The sequence below is a fragment of the Canis lupus genome, chromosome 1 (genome assembly GCF_048164855.1).
Source record: "Canis lupus baileyi chromosome 1, mCanLup2.hap1, whole genome shotgun sequence".
Lineage (NCBI taxonomy): Eukaryota > Metazoa > Chordata > Mammalia > Carnivora > Canidae > Canis > Canis lupus.
Genome location: NC_132838.1, coordinates 100,275,833 through 100,295,491, shown reverse-complemented (window position 1 = coordinate 100,295,491; position 19,659 = coordinate 100,275,833). Strand labels below are relative to the sequence as shown.

Here is a 19,659-nt window from a genome sequence, read left to right as displayed (position 1 = left end):
ACTGTTGTATTTATTCCTGCTGTAACCCATTATTATTTACTTTTTCTTGCTTTGGTTTAGTTTTGCTTTTCTGGTTTCTTACAGTGAAAAGTTAGGTTATTGATAGCGGATTTTTTTTCCTTTTTTTTTTTTTTTTGAATAATAAGGCATTTACAACTATAAACTTCCCTGTAAGCACTGCTTTAACTGAATTCAACAAACTTTGATATGTTGTTTTTATTTTTATTCATCTGAAAGTTTTGTGACCTTCCTTGTGATTTCTTATTTGACCTATAGCTATTTAGGTGCATATTGTTTAATTTCCATGTATCTGTGAATTTTCCATATTTCTTTATGTTACTGATTTCTAGTTTCATTACATTGTGGTCAAAAGAATGTAGTTTATATGATTTCAGTCTTTTTAATTTATTTAAACTTGTTTTATGATATTTTTGTGTACACATGAGAAGAATGTATTGCTGTAGTTGGGTGGGGTGATCGGTAAATATTTGTTAGGTTTACTTAATGTAGTGTTATTAAAATCTTTGCTTCTATTTTACTTCTGATTGTTCTATCCATTATTATAAGTGGGTATGGAAGTCTCCAACTATTATTGTTGAATTATCTGTTTGTGTCATTTATTTTTAAAGGGTGTAAGTGCCAGTAGGTGAGGGAGAATGAATGATTTAATATTACATAATATAAGTATCTTTGATACTGTGAAGAAGTCCTATAAACATGAAAGATTCCATTCTCCAATGAAAAAATATGCGAAGGAATGAACAGTTTGTAGACAAATAAAAATAACTTTCAAAAAAGTATAGGGAGGAAGTTCTACGTCTCTTGTAATCACAGAAGTGCAAAATAAAATGATATAAACATTAAATAAACAATAAACATTAAAAAGCCTAACTAGAAAATACTTAAAAATTATTTGCAGTCTTAGGATATGGGGAGACAGGTATTCTTAAACACTGTTAATGGTACCACAAGTAGCTCTTACAAATTTTTTTTTACAACGTCTTTGAAGCTTTTTAGTTTTCCTACATTTTGTTATGAATACTCCCCCATATTCATCACCCTACTTCAACAGTTAAAATCATACAAGGCCAAAATAAAAAAACCAACACATAAGGCCAATCTTATTACACCTGTATTTTTATTAAGCTGGTCATTACATATTAGTTGAATTGAATCCAGGTTTTGTGTTTGCTTTGTTTTATCTTGGCAAGGATACCTTATAAGTTATTTATTTCTTGTGTATCTCATCATGCAGCAAATAACCTTTGACTCTCTTTGTGATGTTATAATTGATCAGGTTTAAGGAAGTCTTGTCAGCTTAATTCCCTTATAAAGTAACATATCAACTTCATGGTTGTTGCCTAAATTGACTATATTAGTGAGGTTACAAAGTGGCAAGATTTTTTTTTTTTTAATTTATGATAGTCACACAGAGAGAGAGAGAGAGAGAGAGAGAGAGGCAAAGACACAGCAGAGGGAGAAGCAGGCTCCATGCACCGGGAGCCCGACGTGGGATTCGATCCCGGGTCTCCAGGATCGCGTCCTGGGCCAAAGCAAAGGCAGGCACCAAACCGCTGTGCCACCCAGGGATCCCACAAAGTGGCAAGATTTTAAGTTAATCATTCCTTCATTCATTATCAAAATTCCTAAAAAGAACTTTTCCTAGTCAAATATTTGGTTATCCTAGGATACAGAAGAGCGGGATAAATGCTTCCTTTTTCCACTTTCCTTATTTAGCAGTTTTCAGAATGACGGCTTGGTTTTCTAGCATCCTCCAAAGATTGATGAACTTGTAAAATTGAACACATATGATATGTTTCAATCCATGGCAGATATTACTCTTTTACTCAGTCTTTGTCCAGTAGTAATTCCTCAGATTGGCTCCTGAATCCTTTTGATGTGACTGTAGTTTTCAGTAACATCTTTGCTTTTGGCAAGATAGGTTCCAGAATCAAATAAATTTCTTGCCCCAAACCTGGAATCAGCTTTGTCCAAAAAGCCCCATTTTCTTTTAGTGGGAAATGATATTTGAAGAACACAATCTTGGGCTATAAGGGGTGTTTGCACCTGTATGGTTGCTCATTTTTTCTAGGTCTTTTCAGTGGCTAGAACTAGAAAATTTTAACTGTTTTCTCATTAAGGTAATGTATATCATAGTGTGTATATTTTCTTAAACCAAATTTAGAATTTCAGATTTTTCTATTTTGATTTTATATTTGTATCTTCTCTATTACAAGGGAAATCTTGGTTCTTAGTCACAATAGCATAGTAACTTGTTTATTGTATTCTTATATTTGAAAGTTTCAGAATATAAAAACATTATTACTACCAACATGATTACTTAAAACGGTTTAAGGTTTGATTTTCTTTTTACCCTCCCTTAGAATATAGCTTCTAAGGATATTCATTCAGATTTGGTGTTTTAAAGCAGCTGAACCACAACTCGATAAATAGGTATGTTTGACATATTTAATTTGGATTTGATTTTGTTTTAGAATTAGCTAAAGGATTTACCTGGTTCCAAAGTTTAAACGTATCAAGAAACATATGGAATCTAGCTTCCATCCTGTCACTTTAACTCCCTTCTCTCCTTCCGGTATGTAATAGCTTGGATGCTTATTTTTCTTGACATCTTGTGTTTTGTTTAAGCAAATGTGTAAGCATTCATATTCACATATTTTTCAGTCCTCCCAGGTATAAAAGATACTGTACATTACACATTATTCTGTACCTTGCTTTTTGTTTGGCTACTATGGTAGCCATATGCACATGACACCTCATATTTTTGCCATATTGTCTTATGACAAATCCCTAGAGTGGGGTTGTTGCTTCAGAAGATAAATATGTAAGTATTGCCACATTGTACCATTTCTCATCCCCATTAGCAGTGTGTGGTCATATTGTCAAACTTCTGAAATTTTTGCCATTCCAATAGTGAGGAATTATGTCTAACTATAGCTTGATTTTGCATTTTTCTTATTATGAATAAAGTTGAAGGGCTATTTGATATCTTATTCTATGAACTGTTCATATCTCTTGCCCATCTTTTTGTTGGGTTGTTAGTCTTTTTCTTCTTGATTTTTTTTTTTTAAGAAACATTTTATGTTAGAGATATTAACTGACATAGTAAGCTGAAGTAGTTTTTTCTCCCACAGTATGTACAGCTTTTAAAAAATATATATTTTATTTATTTATTTAGAATGCACATGAGCAGGGGGAGGGGCAGAGGGAGAATGGGAGACTCAAGCAGACTCTGTTGATTGTGGAGCCAACGTGGGGCTCGATCTCACAACCCTGAGATCAAGACCTGAGCCAAAACCAAGAGTCTGTTGCTTAACCTGCTGAGCCCTCCAGGTGCCCCTATACAGCTTTTTGATTACAATTGTAATTTTATTACAATTGAATAAATAAAAAGCAATATATTCACATAATGGAGTATTATATGGCCATAAAATTGAATGATGGGGCAGCCCGGGTGGCTCAGCATTTTAGCGCCGCCTTCAGCCCAGGGTGTGATCTTGGAGACTCGAGATCAAGTTCCGCATCAGGCTCCCTGCATGGAGCCTGCTTCTCCCTCTGCCTGTGTCTCTGCCTCTCTCTCTCTCTCTCTTTCTCTCTTTCTGTCTCATGAATAAATAAATAAAATCTTAAAAAAAAATTGAATGATGAACATGGATGATTCTTGAAAACATGCTAAATGGAGGAAGCAAGGCACAGTAGGCAACATATTATATGATTCAATTTGTGAATTCCATTTAATATGACTCCAGAATACACAAATCCATAGAGATAGAGTACATTAGTCATTGCTACGAAATGGGGTGAGGAGAGAATGGGGAGTGACTGCTGATGGATATTAGGTTTCTTTTTGGGGTAATGAAAATATTCCAGAACTAGATAATGGTGGTAATTTTACAACCTGTGAATATACCAAGAAACATTGACCTGTACACTTGAAAACGGCTAATGGAATGGAATGTGAATTATAGCTGAAGAAAAAATTAAAAATGCATATCCTCAATCTAATAATGAGAGTATTAAACAAATTCAAATTGAAGGGCATTCTACAAATGACTGGTAAAGAATATATCAGTGGTTCTCAAAAGTGTAAAGATCACGAAAGTAAAAAATAAAAGCCTTAGTAGCTATCTCAGATTGGAATAATCCAAGAAAACATGAGAACAAAATGCAGTGCTAAATCCTGGGTTAGTTCCTAAATCAGGAAAAAGAAAGCGTTAGTGGGGAAAATGGTGACATTCATATAACACATATAAATTAGCTAAAGTAGTATAGCAATGTTAATTTCTAGGTTTGGGTAATAGTACCATAGTTATCAAAGACATTAATATTTGAGGAAGTTTGGCGAAGGATATACCAGAACCCTGTGCTGGTTTTGCAACTTTTCTGTAGGTTTTAAGTTGTTTTAAAATAGAGGTGACTGGGTGGTTCAGTTGGTGGAGCATCCGACTCTTAGTTTCAGCTCAGATCATCATCTCAGGGTCTCTCTCCCTTTCCCTCCACCTGCGCGCCCCCGCCCCCCCATTCAGTGTTTAATATTTCCTGTGATGGGTAGTATACAGACAGTCTTTTAAACACAATACTGGGGACCATGCCTTTTATTCATCTACAAGCTAACTTCAGTATGCTAGGAAAATCACGAGTTCACACCCTGGAGCGAGGGCCTTTTGGCTCCACTTTAGAGAAGTTTCCCTGTGTTGATTTTCAAGTATGTGTGGGCTGAGGGATGAGATTAGAGAACTGCAAAAGGGATCTCAAGACAGTTTTAAGAGTTTAAACTTAAACATGAGGGCAGAGGAGGGGACTTCATCACTTAAGGATTGCTACATAAAGCCAAATTTAGTGGCCTTAAAACAGCAACCATTAATGACAGTTGTTTGGGCTAGCTCAGCTTGGGGTTCTTCACTGGATTTGTTTGCAGTTACTTGTGCTTCTGTAGTCATCTGCAAGCTTGATGGAGTTGTTGTTTAAGTTGTTTAAGACGGCCTTGCTCCTCTGTCAGGCAGTTGGTAATAGCTGTTCACTGGTTGGCCTAGGTGGCCTTAGTAGGGAGGACTTCATATGCTTTCATCCTCCTGTGTCTAGAAGGTGTTTTCATGTGGTCTTGAAGGCCTCTGGAGGCTAGGTTCAGACGTCCATGTTGTCCCTTCACCTGACATCTGTTGGTCAGAGGAAGTTGTAAAGCCAGCCCAGATCCAGGGATATGGAGAAATAGACTCCACTTTCTTTTTTTTTTTTTTTTTTTTTTTAATTTTTATTTATTTATGATAGTCACACAGAGAGAGAGGCAGAGATATAGGCAGAGGGAGAAGCAGGCTCCATGCACTGGGAGCCCGACGTGGGATTCGATCCCGGGTCTCCAGGATCGCGCCCTGGGCCAAAGGCAGGCGCCAAACCGCTGCGCCACCCAGGGATCCCCTAGACTCCACTTTCTGTTGGCATACACAGCACAGTCACATTGCAAAAAGATTACATGTACAGGAATGAGGTTCAGAATTTGTAGCTCAGTTTCTGCCGTCTTCTGCAGGTATCATAGGATGACATGTATATTTTATTTTAGAGTGATCACTCTTGAGTGTAGTATCAAGAAAGATTTGGAGAAGGCAGGGAAGAGAAGTCAGGGTAGGGTTAAGAGACTGTTGCAGTTGCCTGTGGGAGAGATGGTAGTATGAATGTATAAAGACATCACCACATATTTATCATCTAAACATCTCAAGATCTGTACTGATTTATAAAGGGGCAAATGGAGAGAAAAGACATTGAACTGATCCAGAGAGGCTGCACTAGATTAGGTTCAACTAGAAATGATTGGTTAGGTTTTGTTAAAGTTTTTCTGATTAGCTCAGATAATTTAGGGGAGAAACTTGTGATACTGTTTTTATCAGCATACTGGCCACCAAGACCTTAGAAAGAATTGGAGGGAATGCAGATTTATTTTTGTCACCTTCTTATATCCAGTTGCCCACACTAAATTCCCACCTTACCAGGGCCTGCCTGCCTGTCATACTACATTTCTCTTATGTAGCACTGGTATTGGCTAGGAATAAATGATAGTTTAGTTAAAGTAATTTATGTAGAGGTGAGAATAAGAAGGTGTGCGTTTTAGAACAGGTTTTTGTTAAACAATTTCTAGTTGATGCATCTAAACCTATATATAACATGTAAACAAAAAGGTTATTTGTTTTTTTGGTAAGGTGTTAAGATAGCATAATATCCTAAAGATGTATCACACAGATTAAAGTGTTTATCTGTTTTTATGTTTACTCAGCATTGCTGCCACATGGATCTCTATCTCAGTGGTCTCCCTAAATAGAGCTTCATTGCTGACGAAAGCACCAAACCATAGAAACTGCAAATGAGAAATAGGATTGCCTTCTTATGCTTCCTACTGTGTGCTATTTTCAGAGTTTTTTGAGATTCTTGTATGCATGATGCTTAATAAATAAAACAAATGATTCAAGAGCAATAAATAGTTCGGATATTTATTGACATGTTCACCCAGTGTTCGGAAGCAATTGTTCTGTCATGTGGGATGGGTGACTATCAGAATTTTTACCCAAATAACTAGATATTATTAGTAATGCATATAGGCTGATTTACTTTTTTTCATTTTTGCCACCACTTCTACATTTTTTTCTGTAGATTTTAAAACAGATTCTGAACATACTTTTCATTTCACAGATACATTAGTGTGTATCTCTAAGAGAGAAGGATCTTTAAAAAACACACCTTACTTCAATACTATTATTACAAGGAGTCTGCTTCTTTAGTATTAGCTAATACCCAGTCCGTTTTCAAATTTCCATGATTGTCTCACAATTGCCTTTTTTTCCAGGTAGTTTGTGTTAAACTCCAAAGTCTCACATACTGATTTTGGTTAATATTTCTTAAATTTCTTTTAATCTATATTCAAACATAGTTCTCCCTCCTTTTCCTTTTTCTTTTTTTTCTTTGCCCATATTGAAGAAACTGGGCCATCTGCTTCAAAAATGTTTCTACATTTTAGGTTTTGCTGTTTAAAAAGATCAGAGAAAAGATGTTCGTCTCAGAAGAAGAGATCCTTCTTCCATATTTTGTGGAGTGCTTATTACTTTAGTGGGGTGAGAGAAGGGCTGTTTGGATACATCATTGAACAAAGACAAAAATAATTTCCTTCATAGCATTTAAATTACCATTCCATGGGCAGAAGACAAAAATGAATTATGAAGTTTGTTGGAAATCCTCTAGAAAACAATAAGAGCATAACAAGGAGGTAGGGAGATGTTGGACAAGTGGGATGTGGGGTGAATGCCCTGGACATTTCAGAGAGTGGAGCAGAGGAGTTGCCAAGCTCTGACTTCTATTTAAATGGGGCATGGTACTGGCAGCCCAGGTGGCTCAGCAGTTTAGTGCCTGCCTTCGGCCCAGGGCAGGATCCTGGAGACCCGGGATTGAGTCCCGTGTCTGGCTCCCTGCATGGAGCCTGCTTCTCCCTCTGCCTGTGTTTCTGCATGTGTCTCTGCCTCTCTCCATCTTTCTCTCTGGTCTCTCATGAATAAATAAATAAAATCTTTAAAAGTAAATAAATGGGGCATGGTGGCTGATGTGCAGTGGGTGAAGGAGCAAGCGTAGGAAGCTACTCTGTAATTTAGACAAGAGATGCTAGAGGAATAGATGGAAGGCAGTGTGGGGAGAGCAAGGGTGATAGCCAAGTTTCCATGTCTAGCAGCTGGAATGGCTTAGCAGAGGGTCTCAGAAAGCTAAATCACAGGCAGATGCTAAAGAGTTGCTGCCATTTCCATGCACTATTCTGTTAGTAAAGGACTATGGAAATCTAGTACTTTTTGAAGGCTATGTTCAAGGGCTTTTGGCTTGGAGAGTTGAGTTTTTACAAGTTTGTATTTTTAATAACATTTGTTCTTGGCTCTTTGAAAATTTTCAAAACTACAAAAAAAAAAAGTAAAATTATATTCCTTTCATCTAAATTCAGCAGTTAGCATTTTGTGACATTTGCTTTAGGAACTATGTATGTACCAATTTTTTTCCCCCAAACCATTTGACAGTTGCAGAAATCGAGAACACCTGTATGATTATTTTATATAAAGTCCATATGTAGATTTTATCCTTTTGCTCCCCTTCCCCCAGGATCCACTCCAAGATCTCCCATTTTGTTGTGGCTCTGCCCTCCTTCAATATGCATGAGTCTCCTTACCTTCACTTTTGTCTTTTATGACCTTGACATTTTTAAGGAGACCAAGCCAGTTGTCTTGTAGAATGTCCCACAATTGGGATTTGTCTGATCAATCATTTCCTTATGATTAGACTCCAGTCAAGTGATGCAGATTTACTTCTGCCTTATTATTATTATTATTATTTTATTTATTTATTCATGAGAGAGAGGCAGAGACACAGGGAGAGGGAGAAGCAGGATCCCTGTGGGGAGCCCAATATGGGACTTGATCCCCGGACTCCGGGATCATGACCTGAGCCAAAGGCACATGCCCAACCATTGAGCCACCCAGGTGCCTTCTTTATAACTTTTAAAGACTTAAAAATATTAAGCATAGACATAGCATGGATTTTACTGCAGGCATCACTTCCAGTTACTACCAAGTGGTAGGTAGCAAAGCGTGCTAAATCGATTTATTTCCGGAAGTCATAAGCTGCAGACAACTAGCAGAATAGACAGTCTTCAAATGTGACAGAAACAGGGGCACCTGGGCGGCTCAGTGGTTGAGGGTCTGCCTTTGGCTTGGCTCATGATCCCCAGGTCCTAGAATTGAGTCCTGTGTCGGGCTCCCCACAGGGAGTCTGCTTCTCCCTCTGCCCATGTCTTTTTTTTTATCTCTCATGAATAAATAAAATCTTGAAAAACAAAAAAACCCCAAATGTAACAGAAACAGAAAGCTGGATATTGACACCTTAGTATGGACTGTTTTCCTTATTCTTTCTCCCCCATCATTTAAATTATCTGTGATGCCCCTGAAGCTTTTGAGCAAGTGACCTACATGCCTGCCTTTCTCTTTACATAAAAGGCCAAGTTGCTGAGGAACACATTGTTAGCAAGAGACAGAATAGTCAGGTCTTAGAACCTCAGTCTCTTAAAGACCCGGTTGATTCTCAGCCAAAGCTCAGTTATTTGTGTTGATGGGACAAGTAAAAAGTTTATGACTTTGGCATCTTCTATGATTAGGCAAGATTCATTCATCAGGGATGGCACAGAATGAAGTTTCATCGTATATAATATAGGTAGGTCCTAAGTTTATTTTATACAGCATTTTTTCATACAGTATTTTGTTGTTGTTGTTAGATACCATTTTAGCAAAATGGATCTTGTATCTGTCTGCCTTTTTTTTTTTCTGTCTGCTGTTTTTCATAATAACTTTCTTCCTTTTTTAGCTACAAGGCTTTGGCAGACCAAGTGTATACCATGCTGCTATTGTCATCTTCCTAGAATTCTTTGCGTGGGGCTTGTTGACAACTCCGATGTTAACTGTAAGTATTGCTAAACAGGTCCTTGTCTTGAAAGCAGAAGAGAGGTTCTTAAGCATATATCCTAAGGGCCAAATGTCTACCTATGTGTTTGAGAGAAACACTGGGCAGCAGCTTAAGACTGCTTATTCTACTGGTTTGTATCCACTGTGTAGACTGAACTACCTGCAACAAAACACCTGGGCTGCATGTTAAATATTCTTGGAAGTTCTGTGGGTGAAATGTATGTATTTAGGAAGACCATGGAGATGAGATGCACTAGGGGAAATTTTTGCAAAGTTTTATTGAGCTTTGTAACTTAATTTGTATGGATATGATGGCCTTTGACCAAGAACCTAGTAAATTGATTGGTAATTACGTGCCTTGTAACAGTGAAAATGATAATCATAATAATGTCTAAATTTCCATATTTGGTAGCTAACTTACAGTCATTTCTTTGCAGAGGCTCTATTAATTTCTTAGCAAGAACCTGGATGTTTGATACGTGTGTGGTTAAAGGAAGGGAGATGCTTAAGAAAGGATAGGCATGTAGGCTTTGGGTGCTTAATCACTAGTTTATTTTTTAATAAATATTTTATTTATTTACATTTTAGAGAACGCACACATGTGCAAGTGCGTAAAGTAGGGGGAGAAGGAGAGAAAAATCCCAGGCAGACTCCATGTGGAGCACAGAGCTTGACACAGGGCTCAGTCTCAGGACCCTGTGATGACGTGAGCCTTAATCAAGAGTCAGGTACCTATTTGACTGAGCCACGAAGGTGCGCCTCAATTACTAAGAATTTTAATTAAAATATTTTTAAAATTGAAAAAAGAAGATGTTTTTAAATTGACCTTAAATTTCGGTTGTCTTGGGGCAGCCTGGGTGGCTCAGCGGTTTAGCGCCACCTTCAGCCCAGGGCCTGATCCTGGAGACCGGGATTGAGTCCTATGTCGGGCTCCCTGCATGGAGCCTGCTTCTCCCTCTGCCTGTGTCTCTGCCTCTCTCTCTCTCTCTCTCTCTCTGTCTCTCATGAGTAAATAAAAAAAAAATTTCAGTTGTCTAAATTGTTCTTTAAAAATCATAGCAAAAATGAATTATTGAGACTTAACCAAGATAAAAAGTTTCAGCACAGCAAAAAACAGTCAACAAAACTAAAAGACAACCTACAGAATGGGAGAAGATATTTGCAAATGACCTATCAGACAAAGGGCTAGTATCTAAGATCTATAAAGAGCTTATTAAACTCAATACCCAAGAAACAAACAATCCAGTCATGAAATGGGCAAAGGCATGAACAGAAATTTCACCAAAGAAGACATAGAAATGGCCAACAAGCACATGAGAAAATGCTCCGCATCACTTGCCGTCAGGGAAATACAAATCAAAACCACAATGAGATACCACCTCACACCAGTGAGAATGTTGAAAATTAACAAGACAGGAAACAACAAATGTTGGAGAGGATGTGGAGAAAGGGGAACCCTCTTGCACTGTTGGTGGGAATGTGAACTGGTGCAGCCACTCTGGAAAACTGTGGAGGTTCCTCAAAGAGTTAAAAATAGAGCTACCCTATGACCCAGCAATTGCACTACAGGGGATTTACCCCAGAGTTACAGATGCAGTGAAATGGCAGGACACCTGCACCCCAATGTTTATAGCAGCAATGTCCACAATAGCCAAACTGTGGAAGGAGCCTCGATGTCCATTGAAAGATGAATGGATAAAGAAGATGGGGTCTATGTATACAATGGAATATTACTCAGCCATTAGAAACGACAATTACCCACCATTTGCTTCAATGTAGATTGAACTGGAGGGTGTTATGCGCTGTGAAGTAAGTCAATCGGAGAAGGACAGACATTAAATGGTCTCATTCATTTGAGGAATATAAAAAATAGTGAAAGGGAATAAAGGGGAAAGGAGAGAAAATGAGTGGGAAATATCAGGGTGACAGAACATGAGAGACTCCTAACTCTGGGAAATGAACTAGGGGTAGTGGAAAGGGAGGTGGGCGGGGGGTTGGGTGACTGGGTGACGGGCACTGAGGGGGGCATTTCACGGGATGAGCACTGGGTGATATGTTATATGTTGGCAAATCGAACTCCAATTAAAAAGTGTACAATAAATAAAAAATAAAAATCAAAATCATTGGTGGGTTAACTCTTCCCAGTCACCATTTTGCCTTACCAGAGAATCACTTTGAATACAGATAATCTATGTTCCCAAATTAACTTTAGAAAATAGGGAACTTTAGAGGGAGGGTGTTAGCCTTATGTAAGACTTTGCTATACAGCTTTTAATTCTGGCACATACGTATATACATACATACATTTATTCGTTTATTTTGAAGATTTTATTTATTCACGAGAGACACACAGAGAGAGGTAGAGACACAGGGAGAGGGAGAAGCAGGCTCCCCATGGGGAGCCTAATGTGGGACTCCATCCGGTTCCCAGGTTCACGCCCTGAGCCAAAGGCAGACGCTCAACCACTGAGCCACCCAGGCGTCCCTAAATAGTATTTTTCTTGTGGAACTAGAAATCTGCTGTAGTGATATTACAGGTTTCTCAATATAGAGTTAATCCTATAATCAGTCTGTATTAAGAATTCAAAGTTAAGTGAAGAATAATGTTTTTGAGGTCTTGTTAGAAATTGTAAAACCACTTTCCAGACAATTAAAAACTTTGGAGACCTTTTTGGCCCTAGATCACAGATTGTCAGATCTCTTAATTTTTTTTTTAAGATTTTATTTATTTATTCATGAAAAAGAGAGACAGAGAGACAGAAACACAGGCAGAGGGAGAAGCAGAGGGAGAAGCAGGCTCCATGCAGGGAGTCCGACACGGGACTCGATCCCGGGTCTCCAGGATCACGCCCTGGGCCGAAGGCGGCGCTAAACCACTGAGCCACCTGGGCTGCCAGAGTCGATGTGGCTTTTTTCTTACTGCCCAATGCAGCCTTATAAGCCAGCTAAAATGCTGCTTTACTTTCTTTTTGCAGTTTCTGAGCAGTTTTACTGTTTGCAAATATTTGGTTAAAATATACACTTATATCTGTGGAGTACAGGCTTGCTAGCATCACTCTGACACTACAGTGTCATAGAAGATTTGCTGAATTAATAGATGGGTTCATTCTCTTTTTTCTGAGTCCTTCGTGTTGCTAAATTATGCTAAATGTCCTGTACTGTCTTATCTTCCTCAGCCTTTACAACACAGTTTGCTACCTCTGTTTCTGTTCTGATGTGGCAGGGCTGGTTCCTTTCTCCTTTTGGAGAGAAGAAAAAAAAAAAAGATTTTCTCTGGCATATCCTCTGTACTTTCTACCTTTTCTGGTTGGACAGAGAACTGGTAAGAAAGGGACAAAATTATAGTTTATTTTATTATAGCAAAAGTTCATTTATCCTATTCCTTTATGTTGGGGTTTATTGTTGTCAGATAACTAGTTCTTGACATCCTGCATCTGTCACCCATCATGGTGTTGTAACTATTAGGATGATGGTACATGTGTTTTTTTTTTTTCCCCAAGTGGACAGCATTCTGTCCTGTTTCCATGAGGTGAGAAAAATAGTTTAAGGTAAGGATTTGGAGATACAGAACAGTAACTACATATTAATATTCTGTGCAATCTGACTATCTGCATCCTAGCACACACTAGAAGTGCTCTGTTTGAAGTAGTATAGATTGGACACTTTCCAAGGTGCCAGAGGAATAGGAGACCTCATTTTTGTCTAGTCTCAGGAATTCAGTTAGAAAACTATCAAATGATTCTAAACACCTGCAAACTCAACTGGAGATCTAAGAAAAGAATTGGCACAACTCTGCAAATAGAAAAGTGACCACTTTCTGCAAGAATGACAAGACAGAAAAACTCACCTCAGAAAAAGAACAAGAAGCAGTACTAACTGCAGGTCCTGATCAGTATGGATTTAAGTAAGATGTTGGAACTAGAGGGATCCCTGGGTGGCGCAGCGGTTTAGCGCCTGCCTTTGGCCTGGGGCGCGATCCTGGAGACTCGGGATCGAGTCCCACGTCGGGCTCCCGGTGCGTGGAGCCTGCTTCTCCCTCTGCCTGTGTCTCTGCCTCTCTTTCTCTCTCTCTCTGTGACTATCATAAATAAATAAAAATTAAAAAAAAAAAAAGATGTTGGAACTAGAGTTCAGAATAATGATTATAAAGTTACTAGCTAGGCTTGAAAACATAGAAAACACTAGAGAATCCCTTTCTGGAGAAATGAACTAAAATCTAATCAAGTCAAAATAAAAAAAGCTATTAATGAGATGCAATAAAAAATAGAAGATCTAGGGCACCTGGGTGGCTCAGTCAGTTAGGCATCTGCCTTCGGCTTAGGTCATGATCCCAGGGTCCTGGGATCAAGCCTTGCATTCAGACTCCTTACTCTTTGGGGAGCCTGCTTGTCCCTCTCCGTACCACTCTCCCTGCTTGGGCTCACTATTTGTGTCAAATCTTTTTTTTTTTAAGATTTATTTATTTATTTACTTATTTATTTATGATAGACACAGAAAGAGAGAGAGAGAGAGAGAGAGAAAGAAAGAGCGAGAGAGGCAGAGAGACACAGGAGGAGGGAAAAGCAGGCTCCATGCCAGGAGCCCGACGTGGGACTCGATCCCGGGACTCCAGGATCACGCCCCGGGCCAAAGGCAGGCACTAAACCACTGAGCCACCCAGGGATCCCCTGTGTCAAATAAATCTTAAAAAAAAAAATTGGAGGCTCTAAATGCTAGGATAAATGAGGCAGAAGAGACCATTAGTGATATGGAAGACAAAATGATAGAGAATAAAGAAGCTGAGAAAAAGATAAACAACTACTGGATCACCAGGGGAGAATTTGAGAGATAAGTGATGTTATAAAGTTTAAAAAAATTTGCATAATTGAGATCCCAAAAGAAGAGGGAAGGGGTGAGGGCCCAAAGGTATATTGGAGCAAATTATAGCTGAGAACGTCCCTAATCTGGGGGAGGAAACAGGCATCCCAAGTCCGGGAGGCCCAGAGAATCCCCCCTCAAAATCCATAAAAATAAGTCAATACCCCAGCGTATAATAATAGTGAAACTTGCAAAACTCAGAGACAAAGAGAAAGTCCTGAAAGCAGCTCAAGACGAGATCCGTAACCTACAAGAATAGAAACATTACATTGACAGCAGATCTATCCACAGAAACCAGAAAGGACAGGCATGATATATTCCAGGTGCTAAATGAGAAAATATGCAGCCAAGAATACTTTATCCAGCAAGGATGTCATTCAGATTGGAAAGAGATAAAGAGCTTCCAGGACGAACAGAAACTAAAAGAATTTGTCATCACAAAACCAGCCCTGCAAGAAATATTAAAATATAAAATATATTAAAAATAAAAATAAATAAAAATTAAAATATAAAATATAAAAATATTAAAACATAAACCAGAAAGGAATAAAGATAGTCTACAGAAACAAGGATTTTGACAGGTAATACAATGGCACTAAATTCATACCTTTTCGTAGTTACTCTGAATGTAAATGGGCTAAATGCCCTAATCAAAAGACATAGGGTATCAGATTGGTTAGAAAGCAAGACCCATCAATATGCTGTCTACAAGGGACTCATTTTATTTATTTTTTTATAAATTTATTTTTTATCGGTGTTCTTTTTTTTTTTTTTTAATTTTTATTTATTTATGATAGTCACAGAGAGAGAAGGAGAGAGAGGCAGAGACAGGCAGAGGGAGAAGCAGGCTCCATGCACCGGGAGCCCGACATGGGATTCGATCCCGGGTCTCCAGGATCACGCCCTGGGCCAAAGGCAGGCGCCAAACCGCTGCGCCACCCAGGGATCCCTTTTATTGGTGTTCAATTTGCCAACATATAGAATAACACCCAGTGCTCATCCCATCAAGTGCCCCCCCTCGGTGCCCGTCACCCAGTCACACCCACCCCCTGCCCACCTCCCTTTCCATTACCCCTAGTTCCTTTCCCAGAGTAAGGAGTCTCTCATGTTCTGTCTCCCTTTCTGATATTCCCCACTCATTTTTTCTCCTTTCCCTTTTATTCCTTTTCACTATTTTTTATATTCCCCAAATGAATGAGACCATATAATGTTTGTCCTTCTCCTATTGACTTATTTCACTCAGCATAATACCCTCCAGTTCCATCCACGTCGAAGCAAATGGTGGATATTTGTCGTTTCTATTACTCAGCCATTAGAAAAGGGACTCATTTTAGACCTAAAGATACTTGCGGATTGAAAGTGAAAGGGTGGAAATTTTTTTTTTTTAAGATTTTATTTATTCATTCATGACAGAGAGAGAGGCAGAGACACAGGCAGAGGGACAAGCAGGCTCCAGGCAGGGAGCCCGATGTGGGACTCGATCCCCGGACTCCAGGATCGTGCCCTGGGTGGAAGGCAAGCACTAAACCCCTGAGCCACCCAGGGATCCCATGGAAATCTATTTATCATCCTAATGGACATCAAAAGAAATTAGATTTTAATTATTTTTTAAGATTTTATTTTTATTTATTCATGAGCGAAACGGAGAGAGAGGCAACATAGGCAGTGGGAGAAGCAAGCTCCCTATGGGGAGCCCAATGGGAGACTCATTCGCAGGACCCTGGGATCACGACCTGAGCTGAAGGCAGATGCTCAACCACTGAACCTCCCAGACGTCCCAAAATAAATTAGATTTTAAACCAAAGACTATAATAAGACATGAGGAAGAACACTAAATCATAACTAAAGGGTCTATCCAACAAGAAGATTTAGCAATTGTAATATTTATGCCCCTAACATGGGAGCAGCCAATTATATAAACCAATTAAGAACAAAATTAAAGAAAACACATTGATAATAATACATTAATAGTAGGGGACTTTAACACCTTATTCTTGACAATGGACAGATCATCTAAGCAGAAGATAAACAAGGAAAAAAAGGGCTTTGAATGACCCACTGGACCAGATGGACTTCAAATGCATTCAGAGCATTCCATACAAAAGCAACAGAATACACATTCTTCTCAAGTGCACATGCAACATTCTCCAGAATAGAAGATTCTGGATCATTCCCTGAATATTTTTGGACCACAATACTTTGAAACTGGAACTCAGTCACAAGAGGAAATTTGGAAAGAACTCAAATACTTGAAGGTTATATAGAGTGTCCTACTAAACAGTGGGTCAATCAGGAAATTAAAGAAGAATTTTAGAAATTCATGGAATCAAATGAAACACAGCTGTTCACAACCTTTGGGATGCAGCAAAGGCTGCCCTAAGTAGGGAAGTATATAACAATACGCTTGTTTCTCAAAAAACAAGAAGATCTCAAATACACAATCTAACATTACACCTAAAAGAGCTAAAGAACAGCAAGTAAAGCCTAAACCCAGTAGGAGAAGAGAATTAATAAAAGATTAGAGCAGAATTCAATGAAACAGAAACCAAAAGAACACTAGAACAGATCAACGAAACTAGGAGCTGGTTGCTTACAAGAATTAGTGAGATTGACAAACCCCTGGCCAGACTTAGAAAAAGGAAAGAGAAAGAACCCAGATAAACTAAATCATGAATGAAAGAGGAGAGATCACAACCAACACCAAAGAAATACAAATAATTATAAGAACATATTATGAGCAACTATATGCCAACAAATTAGGCAACCTGGAAGAAATGGATGCATCCCTAGAAGTGTATAAGGTGCCCAAACTGAAGTAGTGTAAAATTTACTTTTTCTTAGTCCTTTACTCTGTGTAATTTGTTGCCTGTCTCATGTCCTATATTACAATTTTAGTTTATTAAGTACCATGAGAAAGTTCTCAAACCCTAAGACACTAAAGTAGATTTGTAAAGTTGACCTCACTCATTGGCCTTCTGCGAGTAGTAGCTTATGCATAAAAATTACTCTCCATCCCTGCCTTACATTCTACCCTCTATTCAAAAACGTGCATCCTCTTAGAGGGCCTGATCTCATTTTACTGTAAATAAAGCTATCTGATTAATATAAACATCTTTAGATATGTTTAAATAGCACTTATTTCAATAAAGATATACTTAATACTGGTCCTATGAGTGGAAAATCTTATTCTTGGAATTTGCAGATTTTCTTTTGCAAGCTGACCTTCCTCAAATCTTGCTAGAGATTCAAGGATACAGTATACTCCAATACACCATTCTCTTCATACAGTGATCTAATAAAGAATGTTCTTTTTCCCGCCACATTCAGTATTCTTGTCCTTGTTTTGAGAGTATGTGCTCATTTATTCAAAAAAACCCATATTCCATCTTATCTGCCCCTTATTTCCTCTGCAGTCTAGCCTTTTCTGCTTCCTTCACTTAATCCTTTCCTTTTGGGACTTGAGATAAAATGAGTTAGGACTGTTTTTGCCATTTGGAGCATAATATATGTAAGTACTTTGCTCTCTACATGAAAAGGAAGTAAAGTTCTAACTATAGTCACACGGAGGCTTGTCTTGGCTTCTGGAATCAAAATGTTCAGGCTCATCTTATGATTTTGATAGTTTTCTAGTGGTTTTTGACCAAGTACCCAGAATTTACCCTCTTGTGGGTAAATTTACCTTTTATTGTTAAGATGAGATAAGTAGCATTCACTAAGAGTATCTATAATATATGATCATAGTTTTTTAAATCTTTGCTTTCTCTTGCACAGCTCACTGTTATGATATAATGGGCCTTAATTAAGCAGATGTACTGACTTTTGCTTGGCATTTATTTTTGTTCTATTACTGTGCGTCATATGTATTAGTTGTATGTTGTAGTCTGTAGCATACTTTTATACCAGTAAACTTCTGAATGCTTAAATAAAGACAGTGCTGATTTCCAAACTTTCCTACAATTTTAAGAAGAGTTAACATATAAATATAACAGACAGTAGGTCTCCCTATTGTAATATTTATTATATAATACATTCTAATTTTTTTTTACATTCTAATTTTTTAAATAGATTTTTCAGTACTTTTAATATATTATTATATTGCCTTATGGCATCCATTTTATCTGATAGGAAGTTAGCTAATAATAAGTATCTTTGTTCCCCTTTATGTCAGGGGTCTATAAACTATGGCCCATGTACCTTATCTGGCCTACTGCCTGAGTTTGTGTGGTCTGTGCACTAAGGAATGCTTTTTACATTTTTAAATGGTTGGAAACAACCAAAAGAAGATATTTAATATGAAATTCAGGTGGAAGTATCCATAAATAAAAAATTGTTGGACCACAACAGTGTCTGTTGAATGTGGTTGCTTTTGTGTTACAATGGCTGAGTTGAGTTGCAACACAAACCATGTACCCTAAAATATTTACTATGTACTCTATGTCCCTTTACAGATAATTTGTCAGTCTCTAATATATGTGGTGAATTCATTTTCCTTTTTTTCTGCTTAGAGATGTTCTCTTTGTCTTTCAACAGTTTATTCATTAATGTGTCTGAGTGTGGATCTCTTTGTGTTCCTTTTACTTGGGGTTTATTTAGCTTCTGGGGTTTGTTAATTCACTTTTTTCTTTTTTAAATCAAATTTGGGAAGTTTTGTTACCTCCTCTGTCATTTTGCTTTGTGACAATGGAGCCTGCTTCTCTTCCCTCTGCCTATATCTCTGCCTCTCTTTCTGTGTGTCTCATGAATAAATAAATAAAATCTTAAAAAAAAAAAGATTTTATTTAGTCATGAGAGACACACCAAGAGAGAGGCAGAGACCTAGACAGAGAGAGAAGCAGGTCCCCACAAGGAACTTGATGTGGGGCTCGATCTCGGGACTCCAGGATCATGCCCTGGGCTGAAGGCGGACGCTCAACCACTGAGCCACCCAGGCATCCCCTAAAATTGCAGGGTTTTATTCAACTTCAGTATATAATTACTGCCAAAATTTTTCTAGAGTGATTTAACCCTGCAACTAGCCAGGCTCTAGCTTAGGCAGGTCAATTTCTTCTTCTTTTTTTTTGCCTTAAGGTTAGGTTAGTACTTTCTTAAAATCTTGTTTAAGAAACTTTATTTTTTCAAAGGTTTATTGGTTTCTTTTTCACACATCAATCTGCCATCCATCTAGAAAAAAAATCATTGTGTTTTGTAGAGGTCAAGATTCCTTTTGATTGCATATGAATAATGCACAGTTGAACCAGCCTAATTTATTGGGGAAAAAAATTTCTTTTCCCCATTGTATGTGTCAACTTAATCATAAATCAGGCAACCA

General features: G+C 38.1%; 1 protein-coding gene and 1 long non-coding RNA gene across 7 annotated transcripts in view; one reads left to right on the top strand and one right to left on the bottom strand.

Annotated features, from left to right (window-relative positions):
• The window catches only part of MFSD14B (major facilitator superfamily domain containing 14B), a 75,869-nt gene that overhangs the window by 12,169 nt on the left and 44,041 nt on the right, over nt 1-19,659 (top strand). For all 6 annotated transcript variants that reach the window (XR_012038693.1, XR_012038692.1, XM_072842646.1 and 3 more), the window contains exon 2: nt 9,397-9,492. Coding sequence is in view for 4 of the 6 variants with exons in the window: in XM_072842646.1 (XP_072698747.1) it covers nt 9,397-9,492 (96 nt within the window). In the remaining 2 variants the exon portion in view is untranslated. The remainder of the gene's footprint in view (nt 1-9,396; nt 9,493-19,659) is intronic.
• The window catches only part of LOC140642169 (uncharacterized), a 78,162-nt gene continuing 60,061 nt past the window's right edge, over nt 1,559-19,659 (bottom strand). Inside the window, exon 3 of the long non-coding RNA XR_012038707.1 lies at nt 1,559-5,667. This is a non-coding gene — a long non-coding RNA (uncharacterized lncRNA). The remainder of the gene's footprint in view (nt 5,668-19,659) is intronic.